The 13,311-nt window shown below is 34.6% G+C and overlaps 1 protein-coding gene across 2 annotated transcripts in view; it reads left to right on the top strand.

Annotated features, from left to right (window-relative positions):
• Positions 1-13,311, top strand: part of TAX1BP1 (Tax1 binding protein 1) — a 64,162-nt gene that overhangs the window by 37,483 nt on the left and 13,368 nt on the right. For both annotated transcript variants that reach the window (XM_059818391.1, XM_059818392.1), the window contains 6 exons: positions 1,702-1,929; positions 3,244-3,390; positions 4,654-4,747; positions 5,941-6,059; positions 7,484-7,609; positions 9,534-9,605. In XM_059818391.1, coding sequence (XP_059674374.1) covers positions 1,702-1,929; positions 3,244-3,390; positions 4,654-4,747; positions 5,941-6,059; positions 7,484-7,609; positions 9,534-9,605 — 786 coding nt within the window. The remainder of the gene's footprint in view (positions 1-1,701; positions 1,930-3,243; positions 3,391-4,653; positions 4,748-5,940; positions 6,060-7,483; positions 7,610-9,533; positions 9,606-13,311) is intronic.

Genomic DNA, 13,311 nt, shown 5'->3' on the forward strand with positions numbered 1-13,311 from the left:
GCCAGTAGGGCTCCTAAGGAAGAAGTGATTTTTGCTAATCAGTGTGATAGCGTTGTGGTTAGCAAGCAGTGTGGTATAGTATGAGTGTGAAATTGCTGAAGAACTGGTATCTATGCTGTCTGTGGTCCAGGTGGGGTTACTTCAGACTAGTTTTAGCATGGTGCTATGGGTATAATACCCATTAGGTGTTTGTTCCTGTTGTACATCTTCCTGTTTTTGCTTCATCCAAAAGGAATGCAGTTTCTGTGCCCTAAGACTGTTCTGTCACGTGATCTACAGTGTGATAGGTAATAGCTGAATTGACTGTGAGTTTTGCTTCACAAATGTGCTCTTAATAGAAACTAGAGAGTTTATTTAGACCCAGCCTTTGAGGCCAGCATGGAAAAGTCAGATTATGCAGGTGACTTTATCTTGTGTATCTTGCCAGTCTTCTCACAAAAAAGCAATCTAGATCTCAAAAGTAGTGTGAGTTATGAATATAAAATTTTAAGTAGAAAAGTAGTGCTATTGAGAATGGAAATAGCAAGAGGACAAAAAGAACACGCTATCTTGCTTTAAGTTAGGCTTATCTTGTTTTTAGTCTTTTGACTGCTCTGCAGTTTTCTTTCTGAATGTGTTAAACTACTACTGTATTTTATTTTGAAGTGAAAACGTGTGTGTGGGGGTGTGTGCGCCAATACTGAAGCAACCAAACATTTGTGTCATTTATTAATCTTGAAGTGCTTCTGACATGTCTGGTGGGATCATTACCATTTTTGTCTTATACTGTGAAACTGCAGATATTTACTGAAATACATAACTAATGCATCATGTGTTGCAAAAATAGCTAAGGGACAGGACTTTAGAGCATTTCCTAGTCCGTCCATCTTCATAAACGTTTACAAAATATATTAGTATTCCTCTGGACTTGCTGGGCTAAGTGATTATTCAAAAATTACCAAATAATGGACTGGAGTTACCTGAATTTATGCCTGACTCAAGAATGAGATAGATGATTATGCCTTCAGGAAGCCCAGAGGCTGCAGTTATCCTATAGTAGCTTTGAAATTTTTTTTTGTGTGATCTTGGGCTTCTCTGAGGAATGAGAGGCCGGTAGTGCAGCTTGGTCAGTTGGCCCTTGGGCTGCCCTGTGAAGCTGCAGCAGTGCTGAGAGTGTTAGCACTGCGTGCTGCAGCTTGCTCTTCACTACTTTTTGTTTTCGGTTCCATCTGAAAAGCTTGTGCAAGTTCTTGGGAAATGGAGCTGTGAGAAAAACATCACAAAGCTGCTTTACGGTGTCTTATGTCAACCAATTGTAGGCATTGTAAGACCCCTTACTCTGTTGTTACCTGCAGTGTCTTATTGTGGGATGAACTTTGGTTTTGAAGCTGGATCCAGACAAAGATGTTGTGGAAAACAGAAAGACTTTTTTTGGCATATGTTTAAAACTAAAGCTGAAAATACAACAAAAATCCAGTATAGATAAAATAATATTTAGATTTGCCCTTATGTCATAGTGAAATATCTTTGCACACCGTTGTTAGGAAAGAAGGCAAATGGGGAAAACAGTACTTGTGTACTAACTTCTCGATTTAGTGGTTTTGCCTAAGCCACCGGGAAAACTTGATTTTTCTTTCAAATGTTTCTAATCCCTATACCAACCTTTATTTAAGTTTCAAATTAAAAAATGATGGATTCTCTTCCCTCTTTTCTCTTTCCCAGGAGGATGCAAGTATTTTAAAAGAACAGCTTCGGAAAGCTGAAGATCAGATTCAGGCTAGCAAACAAGAAGCTGTCCTAATGTCAAAAGAGCTGAGCGATGCAGTAAATGTGCGAGATAAGACGATGGCAGATCTTCACAGTGCACGTCTGGAAAATGAAAAATTGAAAAAGCAGCTTGCTGATGCTTTAGCTGAACTTAAAAGAATCACGACTTTGAAAAATGAACAGGTAAGTTGTCAGTGTTTAGCACTGAAGTTTATCTGTATAAAATCTGTCAAAGCTAGCTTTGCTAGAGTTGGGGAATAAAATACGTTTCTGGATGATTAGTGCAAATTATTATCAAATTCTCTTCCGGCACTCAAGATACTACCTTAAATCAAGTGCATGTTAGCTGATTTGGAAGATTGGTAAGAAAGAAGGTTTCTGCTACTACTTACAGCAACTCCCCTCCACCCCCAGATTATTTTCACAGAATAATAAGTATTTATCTACATTATTTTGAATCCTCTGCCTTTCTTAATTCTTCTATGTGAGTCACAGTAGCATTAAAAATTCATTCAGATAAGAAAATTGATCAAAGTTTTTTTTAATAATGTTCTTTCCTCATTGATGGATTCTCCTTTGATTCTTATGAGTCTGTCCAGTATTTTTGTTCAAAGTTAATTTGCTTTAGTCTATAAGTATAAAAATATTAATGTAATGGAAACTGTCTTGACTTTCTTCATCTCGGATAAGAAACTAGTGAGCTAATACAAGTTTCATCGTTCTGACAAAGTGAGCTTTGTACTGGATCTTCTGTGACTGCAACTGTATTGGATTAATTTGCTACTAGGATTACGGTAATGATGTAGCAGTTTGAAAAAATATATTGAGCTGAACAGTAATTAAAATAGTGCAGTAAATACGAAGGGAATAGTATAGCCCTCAAAAGAACTGTTATATTTAAAATCTCCGAGAATTACGTGTTTTTCTAAGAATTTCAATTATACAAAATGTCTTTGAAATGCCTCCTGAAAGAAGTAGCAAATCATCTGAATGACTCAAATTACGAGAAATTATCCGAATATGGCATATATCTAGTTGGTAAGTGTAGTTTGCTTAGCTCATGTATCAATGTTACTGCTCAACTGAACCACTTCCCCTAGAAATGTAGTGAGTGTGATGGAGTACAGTTGTGGTCTGTCCATTTTTGACACGTGTCTATACTTATCTAGAATATAGCTAGAACACCTTCCAGAAGGTGTTCAGACTTTTGGTATACATTCATCAGCCCGTAGAATAAGAATCCTCTTTACCTCCCTCTGGTATTATACCAGTGTCTATTTACTCCCTCAGTGTGTCCTGCTTGGAATGAAGTTCAGCACAGATGCTGCCTCTATCTGTGCTCTACTGCTCTATTCCTTTCCTTTCTCACAAAGAAAACAGGACCTTCTTCTGTACTTACATATAGAGCATTATGCTTTTTTTAATTGAAAAAAGGCTTTTTGGGAAATAGTGGTATTTGAACAAAAGGGAGAACAGCTTCTAATTTTTTTTTTTAAGGAAACTTCAAATACAGTGGAGCAGGAGCTACGCAGAGAAGTTGAAGATCTAAAACTTCGTCTGCAAATGGCTGCTGACCATTACAAGGAAAAATTCAAAGAATGTCAAAAACTTCAAAAACAAGTAAACAAGTTTACAGAACAGGCAGTAAGTAGAATGGGAGAACTTGCACTTGCTTTTTGTAACTTTCAGCAACTATTTAATTTCCTTCTGCAAAAAACAGTGCTTTTAAAAAGGATTAAAACATGCAGTAAGCAATGGCTCTTTAATTTACCACTTTCTTCTATAAAGCTAAATTACGTCTATGATTCTTTTAAGGTAGTTGTCGAAGCCAAGCATAGGATTTGTAGTAACTGGTATATGTAGGAAGCTGACAGAGTTTGGATGAACCTATAAGCATAACATAGTTCAAGGAAGAATTTCGAAACTGAAGCAGGGAAAAATCTGTAATTACTACCTCTATTCAGTTCCACAACCATCACAAAAAACCCCCATGCCACCAAAAAAACCCCCAAAACCAAAAGTGGGGGAAATGGAGAACTTGGAGGATTTCAAAGTGAAGTGGGGAGAAAGTTTCCACAGCACAGTATATAGTTGTATTCTGTATGTATTTTGTATTGTTATCACTCTTCTAAGCTTTGTTCCATAAATAAATGAGGCTTTTGCAATGATGTGAGTCTTAGGCCACCTAGTAACTGAACCAGTTAGTGAATTTCAAACAGATTTGAGAGCAGAGTTCTTCAGAATTTTGTGAAAATTAGTGACTGAGTTGGGGAGGAGCTCAAATGGGGAAAAGGCGTATGAGCAATGGCAAGGTGTACAAATGTGAATTCTTAAGAAAAACGGGCTTAAGTATTTCTGCTATCCACAGGACAAACGGGGTAGTTACCCAGCTTTGATCCACAGATTACTTTAAAAAGTTGTCTTCTCATCCAGAAGGTCAATGGTGAATGAGGCGTCATATCAGAAAATCTGTGGCTTTTCCTTAAAAATTCTTCCATATCTTTGGCTATGTTGTACATCTGATAACAAACACCAAATTTCACTACTTCTACACCGGAAGTCTAGCACTCATTAGTAATACAGACTCCATTTTCTAATGGAATATTAGATCTAAGTTGATGGATTTAAGTGTAACTGATTCTCTAGAAAATGAGATTTTTCTAATAATTTGTGTAGAAATTACTGTTTCTAGGAGAAAAGAACTTTATAATGTAAGATAATAGAAATCATAATCTGAGGCAATTTCAGTGTTAGAAATAAATGTGTTTGCATATTTATTATTACCTCCTGTTTTAATGAGCAAGTCTGTCTAGTCCAATTTTGGAGGTGATGACAATGCAAGATATGTTACTGTGTGCTTTGGCTTTCATTTAATTAAATATCAAAACAAAATTTCTTTTCACAAAGAAAATTGCAGGGCATCAACAGAAACTGACAGATGCATCTAACATTGAGACAGCTACTGCCGTCGTTACAGACAAAAAGTTGTCTGCATCTCCAGGTATCAACAGCTTAAATTTTGTCTATTTGTATCAGCCTGAAAGTGTTGTCTATGGAAGTAGTCCCTAATAGTATGTATAATATAAAGTGGGTGGACTTGTTATGTTTTAGTTAGAACAATGAATAGAAACGTGAAAATTCATCTAAAAATCTTGTGTCTTTTTTCAAATGGTAACATTCATAAATAAATTCATGTATCTTTTTCAAAACAGTTCAGCTGATATTTGTTAATGTTAGTAGGACTAAACTCTTGAATTTCTGCTTGATAGTTAACACAGAGCTGGTTTTGCCAGGCTAATAAACAATTCATTAAAAAAAAAGTCCTCCCCAAATTTGCAAATTGTGTACAATAGCATGGTAATTTTGCAGTCCTGTTGTAATGACTATCCACTATAGCATTCTACTGTAAAATCAAATCCACTGAAAAGTTCTGATTATGTGATGGCAAGGTCAAGTCTATAGACTATTCTCATGATTTATAGGCAGCAGTGGTTTATTAGAAAATGTTTAACTAGGTTATAATTTTTATGAACTATTAAGTTCTTGCAAAACTAATCTTCTAAAACATAAACATGTAATAGGTTAAAACTAAGCCTGCTTTATTATTCAATTTAAATTGATAAATGCCAGTAAATGCTGACTAATTTTGTTTGTGGTACTTAATTCACACATTCTTTCTGTCTATAGAGACTATAGGTTGTAATTTCTGTCAGTTCCCTCCTGTCTTAAGTAAATACAAGTGTTTCCTAAAACAAAAAAAATCCCAGCAAGCTCAGTTATAGTATGTGATGGCATGAAGTAGATTGCTAAGGCACTTCATGTTTTTACAGAAGAATAAAATATCTAGCATGATATCATAACGTATATATTCTGGTGTTTACTTTCTTGGGAGTTAAGGGGAGAGATGTTTGGGGGTTGGGTTTTTTTTTACATTTCCCTTTGTAGTATGTATGTGTATATTTATGTTCATCTTCAGTATGTGAGAGAACTGAACACAGGCATACCAGTATGACTGCTGATCTTATGTATCACTAGCCACATAATACTGATTGTCTCTGATTAACTATTTGCTTGGATAACATGGAGCACTCTGTTCTTGATGCACTGTCAAATTTGGCCTGTCATCTCTCTTATACAAACTTTATTTATGGAACAAAAAAATCAATATTCTTGTTTTTTCTTCAATGTTCACAGTTAGCCCCATTTCATCTGATATAGTTTCGGAATTCATGGTAAAGGAGCAAGTACGTGAAATGAATAAAGAAATTGCTGAGAAAACAGAGAAGTATAAGAAATGCAAGCAAATGTTGGCAGTAAGTAAATGGCTGCTTCGGAAAGCTGAACAGAAAGTAGCTATAGGTGCTAAGTCTTAAAACCACAAAGCCTACCCAGCTGAGTTGCCTTGCTTGTTTGGGTGATACACTGCAATTATGGTAAAAATCTTAACATTAGAAAACACATTTTTATTAAGTCAGCTTCGATTACCTGTTGTGTTAAGAGAGTCCAGACAAGGACCCCTCAGGATAACCCAGATGCAGTAAAACAAATGAACAAAGCTACTACTACTTCTATGCTTAAAGTTCTGAATACTTTTTTTTTGCATAGTATTTTAAGTATAATTGTTTTTGTAAATCAAATACAGCATGTTGCTGTAAGTCAGCTGATGTCTGGAAAAAGTATAGCGGTGTTTATCTGACATGCTGTTTAACTATAAGAACTCCCTCAAATCTGACTGTTCTGGGCTTTTACAGTCCTTTGTCCGAGTGGGTGCTGCCTATCAGCTTGGGCTCAGTCATAAATAAAGGCATTTATATGGTTCTCTGGACCAAGGTTGGCACCAGTAGTGCTGTAGCCACAATAGTAATGCCCTTCAAATACTAATACTTGTCAGTCCTGACTTGATTTTCATTTAACCAGTTTGGATGTGTGTATGACAATAGAGTATTGCATCAGTGTTGCTGGTGAAAAGTTGACTGTTGTAGAATTGTTTAAAAAATGCTTCCTGGGTGTTGTCTTGTCTCTGTTCACTTGTTTGCTTGTTGTTTGGGGATTAAAAAAAACATTAATCAACATTATGAAGTCAGAACAGTTAGAATTAAGATTAGAATTAAAAATTTGAAATTTTTCTCTACTTCAATATGTTTTGTTCTCAAATAGTCATAATACATTCACAGATTGCCATGAACTCAGCTTATCTTGTTTCTCTTATTTATCACAAGGAGATTATTCCATTTTAATGTGCTCTCCAGGATGTTAACAACTGTCATGTAATTCTGCTCGTTACCCTGTCTATGGAGAGCCTATGTTAGCTTCTGCTGGCTATTTCTTCTATAATGGTGCTTGAGGAAAGCTTTGCCTTTGACCTTCTGGATGAAAGATATTTAGGCTGTAAAAGTTGCATGGGGAAAGGTTTTGTACTGAAGTGAGACACTTGAAAGGATAATAGTGATTACAGGGTAGTATTAGGATACGAAGAAACTTGAAACTGTGAAGATAAAGAGGAATATCAGCTTGTTGAAAACTCAGGCAAGAAAAAAATATGTATTGAACATTATTTATGCAGGGTTCAGTGGTCCTGTCCTCTTCAAAGTCTTGAGTCAGGCTTGATTTCTTGGGGAAGCCATTTGTAATTGGTCTTGTTCTAAAAGCATGGAGTTACACAGTGTCATTGTTGGGGGAGGGAGGGGAAATATCTTAAAATTGTAAATATTTTATGCAATGGTATAAACTACTTTAGGATGAGAAGATGAAATGCAGTGTTTATGCTGATGAACTAGCTAAACTGGAGCTGAAGTGGAAAGAACAAGTGAAAATCAATGAGGGTATAAAATTACAGCTAGCAGCAATGGAGGATCAGTATAAAGTAAGTTACAGATTTTGTTTATGGCAATGAATGGTATCCTGTTCTTAACATAGGTGCTCATTTCTAGTAGTTCAAATAATGAACATTTTTAATGGGGAAAACCCCACTAAATGTATTTTTGCTGTAAACAGAGAATGTTTTGCACTTGTAGAAACAACACAGTCTTGTAATGCTTCTTTTAAAGAAAGACAGACCTGCTAAGTATATTACCAAATGGTTGTCGGTCTTTTAATGTTGTGGATTTAGACAAACCTCTAACTGACGTTAATCTTGTATTACAAGAGAAAAAGGGGTAGAGTTCTCATTTCCTTTTGCTTACTATAATATTCGCAGGAATATTGATTGGTGTATTTGTCTAAGATCTTCGTATTGCATGCTGCATTACCAGTGTAGTAAGGTCTAATGCATTTTATTTGAATTAACTAGAGAGATACAAGATGAATGATGCATTGTTTTTAAAATCAGCATGAAAGAATTACTTTGATTTGGAGCATCACAGCTGTAGTCTTAGTAGAGTGATGTAATAACATATGCACCAGAAAGTAAAGCATAATGGGTAGCTTTAGCTTATATGGGGCCTTAATCTTTGAGGTTATGTAATAGTAATAGATATGTTGAAGTGACTTTCTAGGTCAACAAGGACAAGATAAGAGCAACAAATTTCCGTAAGACCAGCTTTTGTGCTTGTTTTCAGTCTCATGGTGATAGTGTAGTTGACAGGATAGAATACTCTGTTGCCTGTTTTTGTCCGTTGTGGTAAACAGGGATACACTGAATTGTGACTGTATCAGTTCTAGTAGGAATCCCCTCCCATTAGAAATCACAGCACTTTTTCTTTATAAAATAGTGAATTACTCCACAGCTTATTTCAGCACTCTGTAGGCTGTGCTGTCCTTTTTCGACACTTTTCAAAGCTCGAATTTCAATTTATATATTCAATTTATCAATATGCAGTTTATAAAATGCATGACTCTTTGCAATTTATTTAATTTTATTAATTAGCAGTGATCGGTTGCCATGCATAATTTAATGCAAAATAAGTTTGTTAACTTCTCAACAGCAGGAGTAATAAATAATTGGTTCCAAGAAAGCATTTTGACTGCAATTCAAAACTTGTTATCATTCAGGAGGGTGGAGGTGGGGGAGAAAAAGTGAACTTTTCTTCCCAGTTGGTAGATTTCTCTCTGACCTGAACTAAGAGAGAGAATTTCAGAATTTTTTAAAAAAAATTGATACGTAACTGTGCAGAGCATTGAGCTAATGTTAGAAAAACAAGTGGAGGGACAGTCTCCAAAGTAACCAGAATCCAAATAAAATAGCCCTTTTTAGAGAAAGATTATTTAAATTATCATTTTGAAGCAAGGAGGAAGCCTGGAAGAATTTTGTAATGTGTCAGTTGCATCTCCTTCCAGAGCACCCAACAGAGACACAAGGTAGAAGTGTCTTTAGTGTCTTTGAGGTAAGAGCAGGTTTTGGTTCTCTCGGTTCTGTGGTGGGACATAAGAGCTGGAGAGAAGTGATTGAAATAAATCACTGAAATGCTTGCCAATGGATTCCTTTAGAAATAATGAGATGAGGCTTGCAAACCTGCAGCTGTTTCTGGGCAGTGGTGTCCCTCCTGCCATTAGTATTACTGGTACTACTCCTGTTTTTTAAACTAGGATTTCATCATTCCACAACTGTTCTCTGAAAACTGGCAAGAAAAGGCTGCTAATGTACTCCTGTTACCCAGTAGATAAACTTACGGAGAATTGTTGATTTTGATTTGTAGTAATACTGGATGTTGCATGTAACTATAGTAGACAAAATAATTTCCATTTGAAAGATTAACTCAGTCACTGAAATTGTATGTTTTCACTATAAAACATGGAGGGAAATAGTTTCTATTTACTAATATAGGAACCTTAAATTTCTTTTCATATAGGTTCAGCTGGCAGAAAAAGAGAGACGAATAAAGGAACTAGCATCACAGTTGGAACTTTTTACCAGTGAGAAGGTATTGTCAGGATTCCTGTTAAATTTTGTAAATTAACAGTTGCAAGATTCTTTTAGTTTGAGGAATTGCAATTTATTTTTAAGTGAGAATTTGTTTGCTCTTTAAACACACTTTTCTGTATTTGGATATTTTGCCAAAATGAATTAGCATTTTAAACTACAAATTCTGTTAATACTAACATACATTTTTCTTAAAAAATGTACACCATAGTATACCAACTTGCCAAAACTGACTCAGCCTTTGAAAATATTGTCGTTTATTCTGTAATAGTGTCCTAGAATATTTTCTACATATAACCTAACAAAAATGTTACAGTGTCAAAAATTATTTCTTTGTTCCTGTCTAGAATGATATTCCATCAAGGATCTAAAATAATTATTTCTGTTTGCAGATAGGGATTACTCTGTGCAAATTAATAATCTGAAATTGCAGCTAGCTATACAGTTCACAGAACATAGGAATTCGTATCAGTTTTTGTCCTATATTCCTTTCTCATCTCGGCAGCATTGCTGTTTTTCTACAAGTTTTCGGTGGACTTCCACCCTCCTTCCTGCTTTACTACTCTGTATCTCTTGGTGAAAGAGGTTCAGCCCTGTTGTGTCTAGAGGCTGATACCAGCTTAGTGCATGTGCTGCTTGGCCAAATGGAAAAGATTATTACTGAGCTCATGCTGCAGCCTTTCTGTACTCTAAGGGAGCATGAATTAACAAAACTTGCAGGAATTTAATTTATTTGAGGGAGACTCTTTCCCTGATACTTTCAGGAGTTACTGGCAGACAGGCAGCACAATTAGTAAACCTTATTCCCTTTTTGGAATCCTGGCATAAGACATCAATGGTACATACCTAGTTTGGCAGTTTATTTTTTCCATCACTGTTTAGAATTATTTTTGCTCGTACCCAGTGTTGTCCTATAACTAGAGATGTAGACATTTCAACAGTATAATCTCCAGGTTTTTCATGATGTGTGCATACAACCAAATCCTTTTGACATCTGCAGTTCTCTTATTGAGTGCTTGTAATAATAAGAGCAGCTTGACATGTGACAGTAGTGACTTCGGTAAACTACAACTGGAAAAATACCTTTATCAGAAAAGAAAGATACACGAACAGTACTCTGCCTTTTAAATATATGGTAGAGAATGTACCGCTACTTTCAAGAGTTCACTATCTAATCAAATTCATTACTATTACTGTTAAACCAGACATTCTGAAATATTAATACTAATGTTCTAAGGCTGGAAGTACCTCTAAGGTATTACATGGCAATTAATCAAAGCTAGGTTTTACACAAAAGTGAAATAATAAAATGCCTTTATTACATTCAGATAGTATTGCATGATATTGTGGAAAAGTTAGGATTGTTCAGATTACTTAAAAAATCCAGTGTGAACAGATACTTAGTAAAACCAGGAATTTGTGTACTGATAAATTGAAATTAAACTAATTCCAGATTAAGCTAGTTAAGTGTTTTGTAAAATTCTAGATTCTCAAGTAGTTGGTATTTAAACTATCTTTTTTTTTTACAAAAGATGTAATTTTTAATAGATCTCCTCTGAGATTTTTCTAATTCAAAAGAAAGCAAAGTAAAAGTTGAGTTGTGATGAATCTAGTTTAGCTGGAGGAGGGAGTAATTCTAAACACTGCACAAGGAGGAGAACAACTGTAATAGTAATGTATGGAGCTTATAAAAGCTTGGAACTTTGTCTGCCAAATTTATAGGTATTTACATTACAAAGAAGAATCAAAGGGCCTTGCTAGACTGGAACCATGATTTAAAGGTTAAGCACAGTACAGTAAACAGTTTTTCAATTTATACTCCATTATCAGTGTTTGTTTATAAATGTCACCAAACATAGCATGCTAAAAATGTTCACTTGCTCTCTCTTCAAACCTATAAAATTACTTGGCTTCTATTTTATTTACATACATACATAGCCTTTGATTAATTTTTTTTTGTTAATCAGTCTCTACCTTACCTGTCCAACTTCTGGCTAAAGCTTTTTTACAGCACCTTTTTACAGTCACTTTGATCTACATTCTGTTTTAATCTTATGTGATGCTAAAATTAAAGTATTAATGCCTCTGCCTTTTATTCTAAACTGCTTCCATATTGCAGAAGAAATGGATTTTAAAAAGGAAAATATTAATTTCACTGATAATTAACTGTTCCTGCTTTATATTGAGTAAAGATTAATTATTTAGATTTTACACGCTCACTAAAACTTTAAGTTGTAATCCTAACCATTTAAATCATATATGCAATTTAGTCTATGAATTTAAAATAACGCTAGCATAGTTTTGTATCATATCTACAGGAGGATATTTTACTTAGAGGGTGTTAGGCAGAAATTGTGTATTAGAAGGTTTTTCTAAAAGAAAGTAAACGCTACTGTTTTTACGGCCAGTGCTCCAAAAAGATAACCTTCTGTAAGCTACCTTACCATTTGTAGATACTACCTTTTTCCTCTTTGAAAATGACTTTGATGTTGCTATTGGAGTCCAGACCCTTTACGTCTGAAACCTGATAGTATGTATAAAACAATAAATGTATAATCTCCATCTTCTTTCATTTGAGTGGTGTTTTGTTTTCAGAGTAGTCATTGCTACTTGATTTTGCATTTTTGTATTCTAGCGTGTCACCTGAAGTTTACCTGTTTTTAAGAAAAATACATTGAGTTGTTCATTTTAATAACAGACATTTTACTTCTCATGTAGTTAAATCGCTAATTGAAGTCTTGGTTTTAAGTTTCAGTTCTTTTGGGGAAAACGCACACTTCCATCTTTGAGGTTTTTGTTAACATTACGTTAGGAAATATTAAACATGAACCCAGAGAATCCAGAAGAAAATGCTAACCAGAAACAATAAAATGATTGGAAAGCATATCTGTCTTAACAGTCTCTGTTTTTTAATTATTATTTTCATTGTTACATCTAAAATTTTTTGCTTGGTTCTGAATTGTAAATGGCATACTCCTTTGGATATTCTTGGCATACATGCTCTTTCCCTTAACCCATTTTATTAAATGGAAGGATGAGGAAGGCTTTTCTTTGAATGAATTACAGCTGATGCACTGACCACACTTAAGTCACTTCAATTACTGTCTTACAACATATGTATTGGATTAGAGTTTTAATGGTTTATAAGTTATAAAAATGCTTTAGTAGTTTATAATAATTATTATCACTATGCATTATATGCAAGAGTCTAGAATTTTAAGTAGATTATTTTTGAAGAGTTCTGTTTGAGCTTTTCTGAAAGAATTAATTGCCTTTCTGGTACAAACATTTAAACAACAGAATTAAATAAAGTAGGCCATTTAAGCCTCTCAATAAATGTAACAATTTTATGTTTTGGATGAAAACACTGAATTTCAGAAGTAAGCTACATATATACCCTTGCTAAACTGTAAGTATATGTATGTATAAAGTAGGTGAGCATATAAAGAAGGAGCAAGAAAGATTAATTAGAACTTTGCTCATTAAGTTCATAGAGGGCAAATTTATTTTTCACAGGAAGTGTAATAACTTCAGAATCTGTGTATGAAAATACAACTTCTCATAGATTCCTAAAATCTACTCATTTGTAATTAGACAGTAGTACAAGTGCAGTTTTGTACCATATGATGCTTGTAGTATAAATATTATTTGAAATAAGTAACCTAGTCTGGATTACCTTAGTGAAAAATAGCACTAATTTCTATTTG

Source organism: Gavia stellata, chromosome 6 (assembly GCF_030936135.1).
Source record: "Gavia stellata isolate bGavSte3 chromosome 6, bGavSte3.hap2, whole genome shotgun sequence".
NCBI lineage: Eukaryota > Metazoa > Chordata > Aves > Gaviiformes > Gaviidae > Gavia > Gavia stellata.